At 42.2% G+C, this 23,960-nt stretch overlaps 1 protein-coding gene across 2 annotated transcripts in view; it reads right to left on the bottom strand.

Annotated features, from left to right (window-relative positions):
• Positions 1 to 23,960, bottom strand: part of LOC128738453 (sensory neuron membrane protein 2) — a 58,357-nt gene that overhangs the window by 17,513 nt on the left and 16,884 nt on the right. The window contains exons 2-4 of one of the 2 annotated variants that reach the window (XM_053833593.1): positions 9,417 to 9,574; positions 9,214 to 9,361; positions 8,810 to 8,944 (exon numbers count right to left, since the gene is read on the bottom strand). In XM_053833593.1, coding sequence (XP_053689568.1) covers positions 8,810 to 8,944; positions 9,214 to 9,361; positions 9,417 to 9,574 — 441 coding nt within the window. The remainder of the gene's footprint in view (positions 1 to 8,809; positions 8,945 to 9,213; positions 9,362 to 9,416; positions 9,575 to 23,960) is intronic. The other variant, XM_053833594.1, reaches the window with a different exon arrangement.

The following is a 23,960-nucleotide window of genomic DNA, read 5'->3' as shown; positions in this document are numbered from 1 at the left end:
TTAGAGGATATACCGGGAATGTTTGTTGTTTACACATAGAGAAAGTGCTGGAGTCGATTCACAGCTTCCCGCGTAAAGAAAGTTGGGAATTAGTCGTGAATATGGCAAACCACAGGATATCACATTGGCGATCCATTACCAAATTGAACAACCAGGGTGACTGAAGTGCTTAAGTTTTATTTCTGTAATCCGACGATCTTTGGCGCCCGATTTCGTCGAAAGGTGCATAAAGCAACACCTGTAAGATCTGGTTCCACCTGGTAGTGGAAATTACCATTAGGTAGATTTGAATGGATATTAAGCTCGAGGCTTGAGCTTTTAGGTTTTTCATTTTTTCGTATTTTCCCCTCATCCAATACTGTACTGCACTTAACGTATGTACATATTGCAAATATGAAATTCAATGAAATAAATTTTCCTTAAATCCTACGTTTATTAAGCCTTCCATAAAAATACTTCGACTCCCTGCTAAGTGTACAACAACGGCCGATTAAAAGATAGACGTCGGAATATTATTCAACTCTTTCGTGGCATTGATGATCAGCTCCTTCTCCGTTTTGCGCACAAAATGATTAGAGTAAATGCTTCGTTTGGGCTTCGGTCGAAAATTTTCTATTGGTCGCAGTTGGGTGCGTTGGAAAAGTTGGTGATCCACGGTGCAGTGTTTATCTTCAGCCGGTCCATCTCCGTTATCTCCTGATCTATTGGCATGATGGACAAGACCAGGTCCGGCCTAAAAGCCACATGCTTTGCGCAGTACTTCTTGATGAAGGCGTCAACTTCCGGTAGATACTTCATACTGTATCTTCGTATCTCCTCGTACACCGTAAACTTCGAATGAAAGGACAGCGGCTTGAACATTCTCTTCTCGCTGATCGTCAGCCATAAAAGGAACTTCTTCGGAAAGTTGGCACGAAAGATATAGTTGAGGTCATCGTTTACCTTCTTTGTGGGGGACTTGAAGTAATCAGTCGTCGCTTATCATCACCGCGACATCGGGCTTCACCGGATAGATGTTTTTTACCAGCTCCTTCTGCCGTTCTCAGGGCGATTTTCTGCTACGCAGACACAGCCAGCCTCGACTAACGCTTCCGTAAAAAATGTCCATTTTGGTCAAGTATTTTTTCACTGTTTAGCCGGTTACTCCATCCTACCGGCTCAAGGCGCGGAACCATGAGATCAACTTGCTCTCGGTCTTCATCTTATAAGCTTTTGCTGCACGTTACAGTCACGCAGCACTTTGGGCGGCCAGAACCAGGCTTCCGTTCAACACATGCGTTTTTCTTGTGTGAGAGGATGTTGTAAATGCCAGATTGGATCTGTTCAGCGAGTACTCGATATACGAAGTGCTTCAACGTGTCCAACTTCTTTGCTTTGGGGTGGAGCCGGCAGTACGAACAAATCTTCGAGCGTAGGTTTTATAAACAATTGCAATTTTTTCAAAGTTGGAACTTTTTTTTCTCGATTTTTTTTTATTTTAAAATATTTGTTGATCTTTCTCGAAGAAGTATGCAAAATTCGAAAATGGAGAAATGAAAACTCTGGAAGTTATGAGTTTTTATGTCTCAGCGCGTGTGTTTTTTCGTCAGAAGGTGCGTAAAGCAACACCTGTAAAATTTCCTATTGGCTGGCAGTGGAAACTACCATTACGTAGATTTGAATGTATATTAAACTTGAGTTGGGAAAAGCCCATGGCTAATTTGTGGTGAAAGGCCATGGCCAACATATATTAGAATTGAGTTGGGAAAAGCTGGAAAAAATGTATTTTAAGGTTAAGCCGGCACAAGGACAATGTATTTTAAGTTTACGCAGGCAAAAAATAAAGCCGAGAATCGGGGTGGCTCTTGCCGTGTCAAGAATTCCTTTCCATGGTACTCGGTCCTGGGTTACTAGTCGCCAATTCGCTGAGCATCCCGACACACGCGGGTCGGCTTCTATTTGGTCGAACCATCTAGCACGTTGGGCCCCTTTATTCTTGGTGCCAGTGGGGTTCTTGAAGAGAACGGATTTCACTGCACAGTCGCCCGGCAGCCTGGTGACGTGGCCGGCCCACCGTAGTATCCCAACTTTCGTCAGTTGTACGATGGAAGTGTGTGTCTCCAAGTAGGGGGCCATCCATATACCACGTGGACAGCTTAGAGGGGGGTGGGGGGTATGAAAATGTCCACGCTTGTCCACGGAAGGGGGGGAGGGGGTATGGAAAATGTCCACGTGGACAAGTTTTTTTTATACCAAAAACAGAAATTAGAAACAGAAATATCAAAATTAATTATACATATTAGCATTAACCATTGATCAGTGATTGTTTTTAGGCTCAAGTAAAGTTTTATCTTCGGATGAGGCATATGTTGACGTAAACACATGAACCGAGCATTACGGAAGAATTCGTCTTCAGAAAATTTATCGAACCAAATCGCGTTGGTAAAGTCGTGTGTTGTGTTGGAGTAGACGGCTAAGCAGAGGTGTTCTGGTTAGACAGGGACATTATTGACGGAGAAGAATCGTCGAGCAAGTCAAGCTGAAACGGAGTTTCTTGCAATGGATAGTAATTCGCTGCAGACAAGATCACTATGAACAGAATAATTAAGGTCCTAACACCTCACATTGCATTTTTACGCTACGTAAATAAGACAGAAAATCCATGGAAAAACTCAAATTTCTACAGCGACTCAAAATCCGTATGCATTGTGCCGGGGCCGTTAGACTGGAGCTTCGCTTCACGTAAGCATTTTTGATAAATACTACATAAATCAAGTTGAAAACAAAATTTACACCATCATTTTTGTTTTGTTAAATTTTACATAAGAAAAAAAATGTCCACGTGGACAAACAGGGAGGGGGGTGGGGGTTGAATCAATGTCCACGCTTGTCCACGGAGGGGGACGGGGGGGTTGAAAATTGGTATTTTTTTGTCCACGTGGTATCTGGATGACCGTGTCTGCAATTTATGGTTTATACGCCTACGCCACTCTCTGCTATCCGTTTGTACTCCGCTAAAAAAAAAGTCCGCAACACCTTTCGTTCAAATACGGCGAGTGCACCTATGTCTTCCGGTTTGATTAGCGTTTTAAGCGTTTTATATCGAAGCGTTAGCGTATGCTCCTTAATCGAAGTGTCTTGCGGAGGGAAAATTAGGCGCGACTCAAACGTGTCGTTGAATCTTCTTACTCGTGTTATTGTCAGTCATCCCAAATATATGACCTCATCAACGACTTCCAGTTCATCCTCGTCAATAGCCACTGTCCGTGGGAAGCAAACGTTGTTTTCTCTGGAGTCTCTTCCCATTATTTATGTCGTTTTCGACCCATTAATTTGTAACCCAATCCTCCAAGCCTCCGTTTTTAGTCTAGCGTAGATGGCCTTCACCATTCCAAAGTTTTTAGTATTGATCTCGAGATCGTTTGCGAAGGCTAGGAATTGGCTACTCTTGCTGAAGATCGTTCCTCTCGTTTCGATACCCGCTCGCCGGATCACAACCTTAATAGCAATGTTGTGAGTCCATATCGCTCTTGAAGGGAAAAGCCCTGGCCATCGCAAATTACAATTGAGAGAGGAAAAGTACATTGCCAAACCACCGCACAGTGGAGGCAGAAAAAGTCCATGGTGAAAAGCATGTTGAAATTGAGTTGGGGAATAGACGATCAATATCAATGATAAAATATGGTAGATGCGAATCTTTCTTTTCAAATTCGCTAAAACCCTACCGCTATTCTTATTCATTGTTTTTTTCCTGGAGAGTACTTATAGACCACAAGTGGAATTAGCAAACCTAGAAATCAACTGGCCCTAAGTATGGAGAAATACAGCTTCCCGAAGATTACTGCCTTCGCAACGCAGTGCACTCTATATGTGGGTGAACCCAATAGTCCCACATCGACGACTGATGAATATTATGAGACGCACAGATGGAGACCAGAGTACTCATTGTGAGAGCACAACTGAAACCGTTCAACACAAATACTTTTTCTGCTCGAGAATACGTAACGTTTTGATTATGCTCAAACGTCTGGCGGTCACCGTCCCTTCATAGTGAGGATCTGTTGCCGCCAACAATGGATGAAATATCGGTGTCTTCAAGAACTAAGATTCTCAAGATTTTGATTGTTTATATAGCTTTCATTACTAATTGTAACGATAGAATAGATACAGATGAATTAACTTTGAAATTGCTACATAAAACCTTTGTGTACATATTTTATTTATAAAACAACTTGCAAATAAACATACTTAGAAACTAAAAAAAAATTAAGTCGTTACATTACTAAATGGAGACCGATATCTCTACAGTATATGTTTGCGACTTAACGAACTTCAATATAATAAACAAGAATAATTGAATTATTCGACTACACCAACAGTCTAAATAATCCATACTTGACCAGGAATAACATTATATATTGTCTGCTCAGTTAGCTTTGAGGTACAGTGCTGATATAACAAGCGTCGTATGTTCGAATCTCGGCTGGGCGGTACTGCTAGATAGAGCCAGAAGGATCGGTGCATTAGCCCCGTTATTGTCCTGAACTTTAGCAGCCGGTTGCGAAATATGCCGATAAAAAAGAGTCAAGTCTTTGGAAAACGTTTAAACCCAAGGCTTTGCTAACATCATATATTGAATTGTTCATATTACGCAGGGGAGGATGTGGTATCCTGGTATTTATACCAGAATGTGTGTTATTTGGGTAGTTGCCGGTAGCGTGACACAGAGAGAGAGAGAGTGCTGGAGAGAAAGGAATGATCAGTCATTAGTTTTTCGTCCCTATTTCAAGGTAGCGTATAGTGCTCTCTTCGGTTCACAGAACGACTAGAGCAGTTATTTATTCATTACTAGCTGACCCGACAAACTTCGTATTGCCACAAATTAAACTATGTTGTACATAAATCGTGAATCTCGGATGACCTTTGTTACAATCTCGAATTTTGCAAGTTTCTGAGGAGTTCATTGGTGTTTTAATAAACAAACTTTCGTCACAGTAAAGTAGAAAACAACTCCCCCCATCGCTCAGCCTGATAAAATAAAGCGGATAGCATTTAAATATTCACCATTATTACGAACCATTTCGCCAAATATCATTTCGCGAAAAACCTTACGCGGGATGTTCCATTTCACAGAAAATCTTTTCGTAGAAAGTACCATTTCGCAGGGGTGACCCAACTGAAGGAAAGTAATAGAGGTCAGTAGATCTAGGAAAATAAATAAACCTAGATAGAGGTGATCTCTACGGGGGACTGCCCCCCGCAGTGGCCGGCGCTTCCGATGGCAGGTCGCCGGCAACACTTGCGGCCAATGGCCGACTCGCGCTGAACTATCTAATGTTACAATTGATAGTTTTTGGTGGTTTTGTTATTGGTTTTGTTTTGTTATCCTTTTGCGATTAATGTTTTATGAGTCTAAAATTTCTCGAGTTTGATTAGTTTTTGAGTTACGCAAAAATTTCTGTTTTATTTGTATGAGACTCCTTATCCCCCTACCACAGGGGTGAGGGGTCTCAAACCATCATTAAAAAAATTCCTGCCTCCAAAACCCCCCACATGCCAAATTTGGTTCCATTTGCTTGATTACTTCTAGAGTTATGGGGAAATTTGTATTTCATTTGTATAGGAGCCCCCCCCCCCCTTCCTAAAGCAGGGAGAGGTTTCAATTCACTATAGAAAACATTCTTGTCTCCAAAAACACCCACATGTCAAATTTTGTTCCATTTGCTTGATTGGTTCTCGAGTTATGAGGAAATTTGTATTTCATATATATGGAAGCCCCCCTATTAAAAGGGAGAGGGGTCATAATTCCCCTCCTAAAGAGGGGAGGGATCTCAATTCACCATAGAAATAATTCATGCCTCCAAAAACATCCACATGCCAAATATGGTTCAATTTGATTAATTAGTTCTTGAGTTATGAGGAAGTTTGTATTTCATTTGTATAAAAGTCCCCCTTCCTAAAGTGGCGAGAGGTTTCAATTCACCATAGAAAAAATTCTTGTCTCCAAAAACACCCACATGCCAAATTTGGTTCCATTTGCTTGATTAGTTTTCGATTTATGAGGAAATTTGTATTTCATTTGTATGGGAGCCCCCCTCCTAAAGTGGGGGAGGGGGTCTTATTTCACCATAGAAAAAATTCTTGTCTCCAAAAACACCCACATGTAAAATTTTGTTCGATTTGCTTGATTAGTTCTCGCGTTATGCAGAAATTTGTGTTTCATTTGTATGGGAGCCCCCCCCCTATTAGTAGGGGAAGGGGTCTCTAACCATCATAAGAACCTTCCCTGGCTCCAAAAACCCCTATATGAACATTTTCACGCCGATCGGTTCAGTAGTTTTCGATTCTATAAGGAACATTCGGGCAGACAGACAGAAATCACTTTTTTTGCTTGATTAGTTCTCGCGTTATGCAGACATTTGTGTTTCATTTGTATGGGAGCCCCCCCTCTTAGTGGGGGGAGGGATCTCTAACCATCATAAGAACCTTCCCTGGCACCAAAAACCCCTACATGCAAATTATCACTCCGATCGGTTCAGTTGTTTTCGATTCTATAAGGAACATAGAGCAGACAGAAATCCATTCTTATAGGCATAGATTTGTATGGGAGCCCCCCCTCTTAGTGGGGGGAGGGGTCTTTTGCCATCGAGAAAACCTTCCCTATAGCCCCAAAAACCTCTACATGCAAATTTTCACGCAGATCGGTTCAGTAGTTTTCGATTCTATGAGGAACATACAGACAGACAGACAGACAGATAGACAGACAGACAGACAGAAATCCCTTTTTATAGGTATAGATTGCAAAAGCTGCAGACGCATCACTCGTTAGAGGTGAGTCCTCACAATCCTACCTAACGTTTTTTCAAATCCGTAGTATTTATGGAAGAGTCGTTGAATCGGAGACATTCTGAAAGTAAAGACTACACCACCACTTGTCTTCTATTTTCACAAGCTGCGGTAAAAATGGGCGTGGCCAGCAATAATGACTCTCAGACATTGTTCCAACTTTGACTGGAATAGTGTTATTTCCACTGGGTGCGTGAGAAAAGGGCCCTAGCACTGCGAAGGAACCATGAAATAAATTATTTTAACAAATGATTATATATCACCAACATTAAGAGATAGAAAGATACTGCATACAATAAAGATACTAATTTTAGTGTGTGCAACAACTTTTGCGAAGACACTCTATTTTTTGGACGCATTTAAGAAAATAGATATTTGTATCACTCTAATAGATGGATATACGGTCACTCTAACGGTGCAGAACTGGAAAGATGAGCTATCTTTTATAAATGAACTTCTCTAAAAACACAGTGCTTGGAAATTACGCATTTGTACGCATCAAAAATGTGTTTTGAGTTTGATGGTTTCGTTCCACAATGTTACTGCGGTGGGCTGGGTATTTGGCTAGGGTGCCCGGCGAAAAAGTAGCCAAAACTACTTGCAGCAGAGAACCAGGAAGAGGCCGTACTAGATGGATATGCGTTGTCGAGAGCGATGCACGTTCGGCTGGCGTTCGAGGGGATTGGAGAACGGTAGCCCAGGATCGACAGTACTGGAGGATTGTAATGCTTTTGGTGCAGGATCGGCAACGAACCGTCATCACTAAAGTAAAGTAAGTAAGTAAGGTTTCGTTCAGGTCATTAGGGTGATATAAATTTGTTTTACACCTGATAAAAACCGCTAATTCAGGATTTGATTGAAGTTGTATCGTCGACAGAAACACAAAATAATTAATTTTGCTGTTTTTCTGGTTTTTGCAAGTTTAAAGTTCTATAACTTTTTTTTGTGCACACCGGAAGCTTATGAGGAGATCAAAAACTGGAACAGGTGTTGTCAAATCATAGAAAAAAGGAAAATGGAAAGCAGGTATCGGAAGCCGTCAAAAGGCGGCCGTGGGCACCAGAGGGTTAATTTTGGTGTTTTTCATCAATATCGCGTCCTATGGCTTCAAAATTTGTAGCACCTGTTTTTCTGGGAACGGAAAGACGGTTTCTGAATTTAACATAAAAAATTATGCCTATTCAAATATCTCAATAAATTAGAAATTACAACATTTTTTTCATCAAAATAAATAATTCAACAACATATTACGCATGAACAATAGATTATTTTGGATGGTTCGAATGACTGTATTGTTAATTAGTACAGTTTATTGTTCCGGTGTATCTACGGTCTTCGCTCTATTCAATAATTTTTTAAAACACACACTTGTAACTGAACAACACAAACAAAGTTAAGTAGCTTCGTCAGTATGTGAGCTTTCTAGCGTACTTCCGGAACAGTCGGTGTGAACTAATACCAGTTCGAATGGCGTCTTCAGTTGCACTACCAGGCGGCGGAACAGTGTTTCTGCAATCAATCGATGGTGCCGGTTATGCTGGATGACGGTGTATCACTGTACAGATGAGTGCACATGGAGTTCTACTACTAGCCACGCACCTCCATCGATTAGGAAAAAATGGAGCAGGTTGCTACCTACACATGTATAACATATGCTGACTGACGTTTTAATTAGTCCGCCACCCGAACTAGATGATGATTACACACACAACGTAAAACAGTAGTAGCTAGGAAGGAAAAAAACACACATACAGGAAAGCAGAAAGAAAGTTTATAGGAAACAATAGCAAGCCAGCAAGTTTACAGCGCCTTAACCAAAAACCGTCGACCGGTGGCACTTTGCCATAAACCGGTCGGCGCCGGAAAAATGCCAACAATCGTTTGCAAGAAGGGTTAAATACAATGAAACGTTTCTATGCGCGAAAAAAGAACAAAACACAGAATGCATGATATAGCAGGAAAAGTAGTATCAAACTTGGATTACTTGGATCGGTGTCGTTCGCTCAATTATTCGTTTGATAACTCTAACTACTGGGATTTTTTCGAGAGTATTGTTAACATCAGACCGAAAGTTCGTGATTGTTTCCTTTGCTTGGGTATCGATTATTTGTAATATACTCTGAAATGAAGATATACAAATGAGAAGAGTAGAAGAAGAAGAAGGGCAATATAAACAGGGGCTCTGCTTGGCGATTAAATATGGTGGTAGATGGTGACTGAGCGGCAAACGCGAAAGGATGACGTGGGTGGCTCGGATTTACAAGACGCATGAGTAATGAGCTTTTCGTTTCGGTGAAAGTATTTATAATGGTTCGTAAAAAACGAAAGTTTCGAGGTTAAAATGTTGTTATTGTATCGAAAATGAAATTGTTCTGAATTTAAACTTACATTCATATGCATATTAAGCACCGTGAGTTGATCGTGTTCCGTAAGCGGATAAGATGATTCGGCATCGAACACATACATTTGCTGCTGCGAAAAGTGCACTTTTGATCGGTCTCTGCTGAACCGAATGTTGTCCTTTTGGCGGTATTGACTGATAAAAATTATGGTTACTATTTCAATCAGTGTAGTGGCGAATGTTTACTTACAAATAGACGTATGGACCGATTTCGACGACCCGTGGGCGTCGTCCCATCTGCACCTCGTACGGGTTCGTGACATTGAAAATGTACACCTTAAAATCTAGTGGTTGAGGTAGTGCTTCCCAGCGTTTAAATTGTGGTGTTCCCTGGCGTAGTTCCGTGTTCTGAAAATAAACAGATAAACGAATGTGTATGTGAATCGCATGTCACAGCAACTAATTACAGGCAGCGTGCATAGTAGGCGCCTACAATCCTTGACCAATTTGGAGGCAGCCTTGATTTTAATGGCGAAGGTCCTCCCGTTATGAAACCTTGCTCCTAATGAAAGTCGAGCCACCCCTGTGTTGGCTGACCGGTAGGTATCGCATTGCGTGTCGGTGAAATATATTTTCTCCGCCGTTTGTTTTGATCGCCATTTCGGTTTTCGTTTTCGTTCGAAGAGGTTAATGTCCCCGCGAGGTGGGCACGGGTGCATTTGAATGTGGGCCAACTTTACCGTGGAACTAAACCATACGGCAGTTCCATCTTGATTGGTGAATAATTTAGAGCTATTATAGAATTCAGGGTTATTTCGTTGTTGCAAAGTCGTTCCGTAGGTAATCTAGAAGCCGATATCAAACTGATAAACGCTTACAATCCGACAAAGAGGTAATATAATATTTATGGTGAGTGGTTGGATATGCCTCAATCGTGTCAACAAATAAGAAATAAGCCAGACACCGCACCACAATTGATGCGACTACTGTATGCAATTAGTAAGCCACCGCACCGATCAAAGTGAATAATGATCCGAAGCGGGGCGGTGCAAGCACATCATGCTCATCACCTACTGTGACCGTCTGCGTCATCACACCACAGCAGCACGAGGTGCGGCAGCGGGTTGCGTGCGACTGCGAAGATCGTTGACAGGAAAGCTTACGGCTACTGTGATGTTGTTTGTTTGCTATGATGGTAATCTAACTTCAGGCGATATTCGTAGGCATTGAACATCACGGGTTACCGGAAAGCTTTGGTTGTTTGTAAATCACCGGTGAATTTGTGTGGGTTTTATAGGGTAATCGAGGGTAATCGTACTCTGTTATCGCAGATAACCTTTAATAAGGACGATTATTTTCAGAAATTATTGTAGGCATGTATATGCAATCATGTAATTTTGAAAATCATAAGGAATTATGCTCAAACACTGTTACCTGTGTGAGTCAATGCCGTATTAAGCGGACACTGCCGTCGAATATTTCTGAAAAAAATAATTTTTGTTTCAGGTTTCAACTTCAAAGGCTCTTCTGCTTGTTTTGACAATAAGTTTGTAACGATTAAACCGCGGGAAGGGAATGAAAAATAATAATACTCCCACGTATTTGTAAGCATATGTTTGGAGAGGATTTTTTTTAACTTTTGGGCTCTGTAAACAAAACAAAACATGAGGAAAAAGAAGAAGAAGAAGACCAACTTTTATTTAATGCTTAAAGTAGATCCCGAAAAATTACATTCAATAACATTCTAAGGTTTCAATTAGGGCCGGAAAAACACAAGTCTTAGTTTAGTTTGACTCCAGGTGATCGCTCTTTCATTGACTCTTTTATGATAATCCGAGTAGGATTAGGAGGAGAAATAACTTGTGAATCATCAGATATCTCTGGGTGTAACAGGAAGATCCATTTAAGCAATATAAGTGCAAAGGCTTCAAATATATCCACCAGCACTAGTAGGAAAAAACTTCTTAACTGAAGTATTCGCTGGGAAGCGCTTTGTCACTTGTTAAAACACACTTGATGACCTACCCGCCTACGGAACCTCTCAAAGGGAAGACTTTGTGGGCGGATTAAGATAGATCTGATACTGGAACCTCTGAAGTCTCTGACGAAACCTCCGTTGTTGGCAAAGGTTTAATTCGAAATGATTGTAAAATATTGTTTGGATTGAAATTAAAGAACCAAAGGATATTTTGCAGTTAATCACTTTAGAAATGCTTAAATTGTTGGTGGAAATTTCCATAGCCGTGGTATGGGCATTAGTGATGTTCTGAAGTTCTGTTCGAAAACAGACACTGAGGAAGCCTGCAAGTCGTAGACGAAATACGTATCTGTCGTGAATAAAATATACATAGTAGAATAAAATTGGATTAGTTTTCTTCTTTTTAATTTTAGGATTAGTGATGTTGCAAGTAGTTCAGATTCTGACTGAGATTTGAACATAAAAAGAACGGTACTTTTAGTTAGATTGGAGGGAGAAAGATTTTTCCTCGTTTTTAGATGTTTTAGAATGGCCAAAAAATCCTTCAATTGAATCGTCATATGAGTTCAAGGAGTATGTTTCCTAGAAGCGGCTGTTTCCAATCAGCCAGCAGGTCCTGAATGCTCCTTTTTGGTTCGAATCAGAACTTATTTCTTATTTATTTAGGGTATGTTGCTGCTTCGTCGTAGTTGCCTATTCCCGTCCTACCCGACACATATTATTAAAAATATCGGCGTTTTTTATGACACACAATGCAAAATTAGTTATTCCCTAATATTTTAGTTTGTTGACTATAATACGCGATCAATCAAAGTGGGCTGAGACCTATTTAAATGCTTTTCTTCATTAAAGAATGCCTTGCAACCAAATTTCCTACGTTTTTTCGTGCGACGTAGAAGAAAATGTCGACAATCGTTTCAATTTCCGTCATTCATAAAATGAAAATAACTCACGCATTGTCGTTATTCTGCAGCTGGGGAAACTTGCAGGACCAGCAGAAATTTTTGCAGTATAACATTTGTCATGCCGTCCTACACAAATACATGCGCGCTAATTTCGTAAACATTGCTGTGAGTTTTAGTTCGGACGATGAAAAATTTTGATGGACGGATTTTAAAACGGTACGACGAATTTGAGAAATACAGTCAGTTGCGTTATTTCAATAAAATGCTTACAATAATCGCTTTTTAGTGAAATTAAAGTGCACGGATCGGAAGGTAAGTGTGTTTGAGTCCTGTCCACGGTCCGAGATGACTGCCCTGCAAAATACACAGAATGCTCAACAATAATCCGACATCTTGGATTTTGAAATGATGTCAAAAAATGATTGTTGTGTTCTAACCGGTGGCTCTAACTAAAATTTTGGAATTTTTTCGAGGCCTCTATACTCAACAACAAACGAGCTCAGAGTGAAATGAGAATATGAATGTTATAGCTCTCTATATCCTCTTTTTATCAGTATTTTTTGTTTTGTTTATGCTTGCCCAGTTCTGCTTAAAATGGCATCGAAACAAGAAGAGTTAAGATCTAAATTAAGAGAGTTTTTAGAATATTTCTACTTTTCCTTTTTAATATTCAAAATAAATACAACGCATATTAAAGCAAGCTTGTAGGGCGCTATAGCTCTGCATATTAGCGTTGGTAAGAGGAAATGCTTATCAACTTAGGGACTATATTGAGTCGTTTTATTGTGCCCGAATTTTATTTTCAGGTTGATTTCGAGCCACCGCGAATCTTGCATGCGCATAGTTATTTCGATATAATTAACAAATTATGGTTGTGTATGTGATACCATTACATTATATAAAATTTATAAATTTTATTAAATTTATAAAAAGATATATATATGTGATCTTAATTTTCGTAATTACTGACTACAAGAAAATTTTCGAATATCTAGGTTAGTCTCAAATAAATGGTGTCTACATAAAGGGTATCGTTTCGTATGACAATTTAGCACCGTTTGTTTTTGTTCCTCGTTTGTTGCATTATTCCACATCGAAACTGGGTGTAGTTTTCGACAAATTACATTATCCATTAAACTTGATCTTTATCTTGCTCCCACCTTTTACTAACAACAATTCCCTTCCCGAAATGCTTGTGAAGATGCAGAGGATTCCCTGGTCTTTAGGAGCAAGAAGTATTAGACTAACATTCCTTCCCGTCCTACCAGGACCGGCGTCGGTATTGATCAGCATGCAGGGACCTGATAAGGTTGCACAATGAGGAACAGTGTGCTGTCCCAAGTATGCTTTTTCCAACCATTTTGCAATTTTCAATGGTCCTGGTCAATAACGGAGTAGCAGTACACGGGCGGTATCCTATGCTTATGCTTACGCTGCTTAATATTCAAGTATTAGAGTGTTACAGATTTCGTTTCGCAACAATTCATTTATCGAATCTGGGCCGAATTTAGGAGTCATCTCCATGCTCCTGGGTCTTGAGCTGCCACTCCCCAGCCACCCCTAACCCTCGCTGCTGCCGCATCCTCGTCAATAGCGTTCATCCAACGGGTACGGGATCTGCTTCGTAGTCGACGGCCTCTGTTGGGATCTCTCCTGAATATTGTTTTCGCTGGTTTTTCATTCGGCATCCTTGCTACGTGGCCATCCCACTGTCGCCTGCCGTATTTTATTCACTTCACAATATCCGCATCTTTGTATACTTGGTATATTTTATGATTCATGCGGCTGCGCCACACTCCTTCGTCTAATATGCCACCAAGAATTGATAGCAGGATCTTACGCTCAAAAACGCCAAGAGCTCTCGTCGGTCACTCTCTTTCAACGTCCACGTTTCGTGGCCGAAGAGTGCCACCGGGAGAATCAGCATCTTATAGCGCACGAGTTTCGTGCGGCGTTGCAGCCTACGGGACCTCAGCTGGTTACATAATCCGTAGAAGGTCCTATTGGCATGCGATTGCGCCTTTTTCCTTTACGGCTGGCATCTTTGTTTCACGTCACTAATTTACCAAGGTAAACAAATTCGTTGACCACTTCAAAATTATCACCATCTATCAGTTCCGCAGCGAATTCCCAGCGTGTTCGGTTGCGCTGCAACCAGTATTTATGAAAGACTTACTGTACGCGCAGTGAGTGCCCAAATGCATAATCGAGATCGACTCTCGTGCTTATTACGCAACAATAACCCTTCGATAAATACAACCGACAATGGTATATTGTCTTGCAAGGTTATAAAAACCCGTGTCACCAATGGCTAAGCCAGCCGGCGTGGAAGCCTTTAACCATCCTTAGCACTTTATGTAAATTATGTTGTACATATTAGTCTGTAATTGTATTATACATTAAATGTAATTACTTAGTTTAAACGTTCGTGTTGCTTCACTACAACTCCGAAATGTGTCATCCCGCGTCCGGAAAGCTGAGTGCATGATGCACAGAATATTCCTCGAGTCTAACAAGACTACTACGCAGGCCTTAATTGCCTGTAGCTACCCAACCCAGCCATCCAACAAGCATCAAACGATCCTCTCGATCAAGGTGGTAGGACAATTCGCTTCGGTCATCATACAGTCCACACTCGCCCTCCGCTTAGCTATCGAACACAGCGAATAGCCCGTCACCATACTTCAAGCATTCTAACGTCACAAACGAGTCCGATGTCTCGTCCGCTATGCTGACGCTTAGTTTTAAACCATCAAGGCTAACACGTATCAGCCTAGTGACTTTTGTTGGACAACCATGTTCCAACATAATCCGCCACAGCTCATTTCGTTTAACTGAATCGTACGCCACCTTGAAATCTGATTTGGACCGTTGCGGAGTGTCTCTCTCGAAAACCGTACTGATATTCGCCAACAAAGGTTTCCTGCAACGGCCTCAGTCTATGAAACAGGATGTGTGGATAATTTTGTATGCAGGATTAAGGAAAGTAATCCGCCAATAATTGCTGCATTCGAATCGGTGGCCCTTTTTGCAAATAGGGGATATGAGACCTTCCAACCAGTTCGTAGGTAGTTCCTCCTTTCCGACTTTCAAAAGTTCGGCGGGGATGCCGTCCTTTCCAACAACTTTGTCGTTTTTCCACTCTTTAGCTGCTTTGTTAACCTCGTCCAAAGTTGGTGGATCCACAGCTTGTCCATCATCTTCAATCGTTATTCGAGTTCTCCTGAATGTGCTTAAGAACTGATGGCATTTAACAGTTTTTTCGACTGCATGCAATATAGATAATTATATAATAGATATTAAAGAAAAATGTCAGTTTTGCAATTCCTTTGTTCGACTTAGAGGCATTTCATACTCACTTTTTATGAACGATTTTTAAGATTTGAACAGATTATTTTTGTGCGCTTTTTATTGCACGGCAACCGTACAATAAAAAGTCTTAAATGAATAGAAAAAATTCAATTAGTCGGAGCTTCATCCCATACTCCTTTTAGCTTTTTGTAAAGTACACATCAACCTAATTGCCCACTAACCATCGCATCGGTACTTTCGCTTCCCAGATGACCTCTGGCTGGCTACCGAAATCTCCACCACGTGCATCTTTACGATGGATGATGCCCAACCGTTACGGTTGCTTCACCCAATGGCAATGCAATACATTATGTTCGATTCGCACGGCTATAAAAAAAAGCAAAACAAAAGGCTACCGAGCTTACGGACGGGAGGCCCCATCAAAAATTTGTATGCCCATCCGTTCGTTCGGCGGGATCCGTTCATTACCACCGAAAAACGCCACCAATTTGTTTGCCTCAAACCACTTCCAGTCCCGTAAAATACGTGTATCTGCACTGCACTGGAAAACGGTTTCTCCTCTGGATGTTAGCTAATAATAACTGAATCAAAACGGTTCGCATCGGGTTTGATGATTCAAGCTTCAAGCTTGAGCTTATATAGGGTTTGGCACTCAAATGTGTCGTCAATAATAGTTCGGAGATTGTCAGCACCGGAAATGTTAATTATCACTTGATCGTCTAGCTAGGTTGTTTCACACTCTATTAAAATTCGATTGGTTTGTGGCTTTTTAATTGTATACTGAACACAACTGCACAATTAACTACTGGTGTTTCGTAAGAAAAAATCAAACACTTGCCGCTGCGCGGGCACCCGCGTACCTAGGTACGTATATAGGAAATTAATTACACCGAAGGTGATCGTTTGTCGAAGGAATTCTCCGCAGTCACTCTTACTGTTTTCGAAGTTGCACACAAAGAATTTTACGAAACGTGAATGGTCGGTCAGCGTAGAACAAAAGCGGAATTAGAACGCTCATCAGCCGGTTTTTGGTTTGTTCTTGATGGCAGGTTGTGACACAGTAGAGAACAAGATGTAAGCAAAAAAAAACTGGTTCAATTAAATGATCTGGATCATACACTTCTTAGACTTGCTCGCAACTAATTGATGGTTTGTTATTTCCAACATGTCATGAAGCCTGTTTTCAATCTAGAACCAGAGTGTGGTGGCAACTATGGGTGAGTTTTCCCCAGCCATTTTTATCATTCAGTTGTTGTTACAAGAAAAGTGTCGGAAATACTTTCGGAGAATGTTACCCTTGTGTGTTAACTATAAACACAGTTTTCGTTTCGCTTGGAATGCGCATGCAGAAAACATACCTACACAGTTGTGTGCCAATAAAGAAAACTTAAACCAATTTGTTCATTTCATCGGCGACCACAGCGAAAGACAATCGCACGTGCTGAGCTGAGAGTGACTTGAACGCTCGGAACAGCGAACCTTTCGGATCGATCACGACACAAACGAGTCTTCAAACAATACGATACGATAGGTATGAAAACGGTTCGAATATGCAAATTTGATAGAGGTATCTGTAGTCATTTTTTAGAAAGCGCCGACTAAACGGTGCTTGTTTGTAGAAATTGTGTCCATATGGGCTTGTCTCATAACATTCGGCAAGTCAACCCGATTTAAACCCGTCTTAAGCAGGAGCGCGCGCGCGGAGGCGGTGGCGTGACTTGCGGAATAAAAATATAACCGTACGAGTGAATGAATATAAAATCGAAAATGGAAATGATGAGCCCATCCACTTCATGCCAACATGCATTCTCCAACGCATCATCGAACGCAAACCGTTTCGCGGTTGCGGTGCGTTATGCAACGATTATTGCCAGCTGCAGATGTGTAAATCTCTTTTGGTTGGATATTCGAAAAACTATTTTAGGCTCTTATTGACGATTAGTCTCACGATTCGCGCACGATTGATGGCGAATTTTTGGTTGGGTTCACTACCTTTTAGAGAGGGACTGATCAAATGGTATTCCTCCGCTCCAATTTGAAATAGTGAAAAAATTATACAGCTTTGACGGATCGTCAAAGCTCCCACATTTGACAGTAAATCTTCTACCATGTCATTAAAAGAAAGGCAATTAGACAGCGAACTCCACACCACTAGAGTACAAGACCGTTGTTTTTGTCCCCAACCAGCATGTTCAGCAAAAATCACATCTCGTAATGTACCCTTCGCAACCTGACGGAGACGGAGGCGCTATTACGGGCGCACCTTTGACATCGGAACAAAAAACCGCAAAGCCGCGCGGCAATAGTAAAGCAGCGGCAGGTGATGAAGTTTTTTCTCCTACCGTCCGTGATAATTTCAATTGAACTTCGATGTCTATCAGTATGCTGCCTGTGATTGGCCTGCATGCACATCAGACAGTTCGTAACCGCAACAGCGTCCCGCGTGCTTATGCAGGCTTAACAACTAAACTACACGTAACGTAAGCCTGTTAAGCGGTTGGTTGGTGCCATCAGTATTTCGCAACCGACGAATGCATTAATCTATTCATTCGAAGCCAGTGGGCTAGTGGTAGCCGCATGCTGGCAAAGCCACAACTTTGTGTGGCGCGGAACTTGACCCCCCAACAACGCAACGTATGCATGTACCTGCGCGCCGTTGATTGACACTGTGTACAGTGCAAGTGGTGGAATGTGATCATTTTACGATATTTTTCTGTCACCTTTTAAATAAAAAATAATGAGCCTACCTACCGGGGGAGGACCTTGAAAACATGGTTCCTTCAGTAGTTCAAGATCATCGAACGAGTGAATCGCAACTGCGAGCCATGGATGAAAATAACGATGAGCAGCGTGTGATTGGCTTGAATTGTCCTGCTAAGAAAATTCTTCATGGGAATTCGATTAAGGACAAACGTTTCAATTTTGTAAAATATCATTGTACCAAAAAAAAAATTATTACCGTTGAGCAGGTCTTACCAAATGCACTTTCCGTTCCAACTGAACTACCATTCAAAACCGATTTAACAGGTGCTAATTTTGCTAGATTCGGTTGAATAACACACCTTTGCCATGCACAGGAAATTGGCAGGGTTGCTAATGAAGCACCTTCCTACGAAACCCGCCGCGATCTGTCGAATGTCTCAATAGCAATCAACTTTCTGCAGAGATCAAGCATTTCGGTCCCCATCAGATGGAAAGTTGCAGCACCTTCTTACGGCATGCACCAGCTAGAAAGTTTTTTTTTCTCTCTCCTCGACTCGGGTGTAATTCCATCTGACTTATGCATATCAACTATCAATCATCAGCGAACCTGCAGGTTCGCGCCGTTGACAGCTACACGCTGACTTGGTCACTATACCGGATCGGGTCGGTTGGTTGAATCGAACTTCACTTTCAACTAACACGCTCAGAATCGACAAAACAAATCACCTCCGGGTTGATAAAATTAGGTTCACATTTTTGTAGACATGTTTTTTTGTTTTCGTCCGTCGGAGGAGGAGAATGGCGTTGTTGGTTTTTTTTTGATACAGAAACGCAATACCTACTGGCGGAATGGGTTGTCCTGTCAGATTTATAACGAGATACCTATATAATGAAAAAATACTGCGGTCGGGAGCAAAAACTACCTTTGTCATGGCTCGATTCGATTCACCCGTGCCTGATTTATGCTTGACAGTTTCGGGGACTGGTTATTAGCCAACCAACAACGCCTTCAGAGAATTGGTGTTGCACTTTGGTGTAACTATTTTATATAATAAAAATCCGATTGGACAGTTTGGCTGTGCAGAGCTTATGGTGCACGTTTGAAAGCGGAAAAGAGCTTTGAAGGTGTTATATTTCCACGTAAGACGGAAAAACACATTCTTCACAGTAATATACTTTTGAATTAAAGATGTTGTGACATCTACAGTCACAACCAAGTCGGTTGATGACTCAATCGTCACTTCGAATCCTTGAAATTTCGTTGCTAGTTGCTCCTCAAAGAGTTCTCAGTCGGCAAATATCGTATTGCGAAATGTTGACGAGATATTGGTGTCTCGTTTGAAACATTCCATTGTGTCAACTCACGATTATATCTAACATTTCCTCTCTACCAGGACCAGCTCATATGAAAGTTGGACAATTGCCAATGTTGAGTATTCCAAGGTTGGTACTATTCAAATATTCTATCAAATTAGAGCCTCTCAGATTGATATCCAAGCTGCCCCGTTTCGCATAACTACATATTTGCTGACCGTTTGTTTTGAAGATTTGTACAACAACTAACTATTTGACTAGCGGAATATATGTACAAACAATCTCCAACACAGATCAGACATAAAATTGTAAACGAAGCCAATAATGCTAGTACACACTTGGTTATAATCTTTAAAAGGGAAATGGGACAGAGCTTCTATGTTGTTCCCACGTGACGCAAGGGACAACGAATATCGACCGTACCAGAGCCCCACATGGCACATTAGGGTCAAGATGCCCAAAGCACTCCGTTCGCGACTGGCATGTTTTACCCCACCAGTCATCCAGTCATCTGGAATTACACTTTGATATGGGGGATACTGCTGCCCACATTTCGCCACAAAACCAAACCACCAACCTAGTACCGCGGTAGCATCCTTTCCGACGGCCGAGCGCATTCTGTCCTAATCATTTTCGAGGATTGTACTCCTTAACTCTTCGGAAGAAGGCAGTGTCTCATCTAGTATTCGCGTATAAAACTCATCAGATTGCGAATTATCTAGCTGCCTAATGTTTAGTTGAGGAGCACGGCATCGACGTATCTGGTATTTGGTTGAGTTTTGAGTGCACATATATTGCTACTAGGAGATGGTCAGAGTCGGTATCTCCACGCCATAGGGAACGTATGTTCGTTGGCCATCTATGAGAACATGGTCAATTTGGTTCATTGTGCGTTGGTCAGGTGGTCACCAGGCCTCGGGAAGCTGCGAAGTTTATATTTCCATCGTTGGTTGTTATTGTCGTTATGGTATCGTGGGTTATGGGGCTCTAACATCGGTCTATACATTTCTTCCCTACCGACCTAGGCATTCATATACGATTCCCGATTACGATCTTTATGCCCCGCGGCAGTTGGCCGCTCGAAGGATGCTTCCTTCCAATCTATCACGCGATCCTGCATTCTGCCGAACACTTACTTTACTTTACTTTAGTGGCAACAGTCCATTACCGATCCTGCGCCGAACGAATTATGGTATTCCAGTACCGTCGCGACGGTCCTGAGCTACCGTTCTCCAATCCCCTCGGACACCAGCTGAACGTGCATCGTCTTCGACAGCACACACCCACCGGGTGCGGGGTCTGCCTCGGAGTCGACGGCCTCTTCCTGGTTCTCTGCTGCAAATAGTTTTGGCTACTCTTTCGTCGGGCATTCTGGCCACGTGCGTAGCCCAGCCACATTGCACTACCTTCACTATATCAGCATATTTGTATATTTGGTACAGCTCGTGGTTCAGGCGTTTGCGCCACACTCCATTTTCCATTTTTCCACCAATCACCAATCACCAAGTATAGATCGCAGAATTTTACGCTCAAAAACCCCAAGCACTCGTCGATCAGCTTCCTTTAGCGTCCATGATTTATGTCCGTAAAGAGCGACCGGGAGGATTAGTGTTAGTGTTCTGAAGAGCGCCAGTTTGGTGCGAATTTGCAACCTACGGGACTTCAGCTGGCTACGTAAACCGTAGAAAGTCCGATTCGCTGCTGCAACTCGTCGTTTCATTTCGCGGCTTACATCGTTGTCACATGTCACGAGTGTACCAAGGTATATAAATTCCTCCACTACTTCATATCGTTCCCCATCTAACTCCACCTCGGCATCAACACCACTTGGGCTCCCACGTTCCCTGCCAGTAACCATGTACTTCGTTTTGGCGGTGTTAATGGTAAATCCCAATCTCGCCGCTTATACAGTTGATTCCGATGATATCGATGTCATCCGCAAAACCAAGAAACATGTGAGATTTCGTGATAATAGTTCCATTCCTTTCCACGTTTGCCCTTGTAACCGTTGCACGTTACAGCAATATAAAGTTAAGTTATTAAGTTTAGCTATTTAAATTAGCGTATTTAAATTGAATTGGTGTATTGAGCAAACCATAAAATGGCCAGTATAACAGTTGAATCTTGTATTGCAAAATATCACATGCAATATTCACCACTTCTAAATTTACCAGTTGGGTTTTTGTCCAAGCTAATAGCAGCCATGCGTCCGGGTCGATGAAGCGCGAACCCTTAGGCAGCCGAAGCAAAATATATAACGTGGCCCGAGTGAGATTGCTTCGAACGCGAGTTCAAAAGGAACCGTTCCAGTCAAGTTGAAGAAAAGGGAAGGCTAGATGACTTGCGTAGGCCAAAACGATCTGAAAGATCAAGTTAAGGAACTAACGAGTAATCCCGAAGAGGTTTCGGCCAGGTACTTCCGCAAGTACCTTGATTTCTTATTTTTTCTGAGGATGAAACTTATGATCACTTCATTCCCAACCGCCGAACATAGTGGAAGTGATTTATCGCGATTCGAATTTGGCTACAGAAAAGGTAGCAGGCTTAAAATTAGGGAAGTTTTTCTGGTGCTAAAGTTTCTTATAATTCTCAGATTAGATAGCTAGGCAACGTGCGAAGTGAAGAAAGTGTGCGAAACCCGATTCGGGTAAATGCTAGCAGCGTATAAGGTGAGACATGTGCAGGGCGATGACCCAACCATAGGGCTAATGACCTTTCTTGTCTGCGAGCCAGACGGCTCAAATTTCTCTAGCGCCAGAATCGGAGAAACGGCACGAGAGCGTGTTCTCCGCACGTTGCCCCATCGCTCGTCAACCGCTACTACAGCATCGAGCCAGCGTCGGCTAAGAATCCACACGGATAATACCCGGAAGATCAAACCTGCCGCTTTTTTATACTTGCCGGTCCGAATCAACCCTTTTCGGCCGGCCTTTGCAGTTCCCTCCCGGCGGCAGAGGCCGCAAAATCAGCACGTGTTCGGTGAACGGTGATTTAACAAAGCCGATCACTGCCAGCCAACACCATCTCCCGCTACAGCGTTGAGTGATCGGCGATTGAAGCTGTTCGTACCGATCGCCAGCCAGCTCCGTCAGCAGCAGCAGATCCCGTCTACAGATCGCATCGAGTAGAAGAGAGGAGTCGGTGAGTTCGTTCAGTTTTCTCGCATGCCGTAATTAAAGTGCCGGCCATTGAAGACGCCACGTGGCAAGTGACGCCGCTAGGCGGCCATTTTGTTAAGTCCCGCTTGGGTTGAGGGTACCCACCAAGACTTACCTGCTGTACCGTGAGTTTGGTTCAAACCTAATTGTTGCCGCGTTTACGACCGTCCCCGAAACGCTTGTGCGTTCGCTCCCGGGAGTGCAAGATTGATCATGTGAGACTTGACTCTCGGGATAAGATCCATTGATAAAAGTTCGATAAGGTCATGCCCGCACAGTGAAGACAGATTGGAATATAGTTAGGAAGGTAGATAAAGAGAGAAATCGCACACTAGCTAGAGTAGTGAGAAATGTTTGCAATCGTTATGTTGTAAAAAGCTGTACATACTAGAATTAGAAACTAATCCCAAGTTGAATATAACATTAACCGGTTATCGAAAATGCAATCTGTCTTGGCTTCTAAGAGTTACGTAGGACTGAACACTGAAAGATTTCCCTAGTTTTCACCTTTAGTCGATCTCGTCCGCCTCGTGGTATGATTATGTTAAATACCAACATTCGTTCAGTTCCATTTAGTTCAGCGCTGTCTGGTGGTGAGTATTATAAGTTCCTGTGATGATAAAAGCTTTAGTGATAGGGATTAATAGGTCGAGAATTCTTGAAGGCACGCTTGTTAGTTCGTTAAATTGACTTTCTAGGGTGTTTGCACCCGTTTTTGGTTAAAGCTTGTGTACCTAGCTGACCGATTCGGATTCTTTTCTTAGAAAGGATTCCAACTGGACTTGCACAGCAAGCAGTCTCATCCGGGCAAATAAATCTTGGCGGTAGCCTCCGTAAGGAGTGGCGCTTAAGCTACACGCTTCATCAGAATCGGTCCGTGACGGCTACACCCTTCGTAATGCACCATCCAAGGCAATGGTGAATAGCAGGTTAGAGATTGCATCTCCTTGCTTCAGTCCATCCAACGTCACGAAAGCAGCTGAGGACTCACCCGCTATTCTAACGCATGATTTGGATCCGCCCAGCGTCGCACGAATTAGTGTAACTAGTTTCGCCGGAAAACCATGTTCTAGCATTATCTGCCACAGCTCATTTCGTTTAACTGAATCGTACGCCGCTTTAAAGTCCACAAACAGATGGTGTGCCTGCAAGTTTTACTCCCGGAACTTGTCTAGCAACTGACGCAGGATAAACATCTGATCCGTCGTGGAGCTTGGTACTCGCCGACGAAGGACTCCGCTAACAGTCTCAGTCTGCAGAACAGGATACGGGAAAGCACATTGTAGGTAGAATTGAGCAATGTAACTCCTCGATAGTTTTTACACTCCAGTCGATGTCACTTTTTGAAAATTGGGCTAATGAGATCATTCAACCATTCCTCCGGTATTTGTTCTTCCTCCCAGATCCCGACAATAATCCGATGG

This window comes from Sabethes cyaneus, chromosome 2, assembly GCF_943734655.1.
Source record: "Sabethes cyaneus chromosome 2, idSabCyanKW18_F2, whole genome shotgun sequence".
Lineage (NCBI taxonomy): Eukaryota > Metazoa > Arthropoda > Insecta > Diptera > Culicidae > Sabethes > Sabethes cyaneus.
The sequence above is the reverse complement of the archived record's forward strand: the minus strand, read 5'-3'. Positions and strand labels throughout refer to the sequence as shown.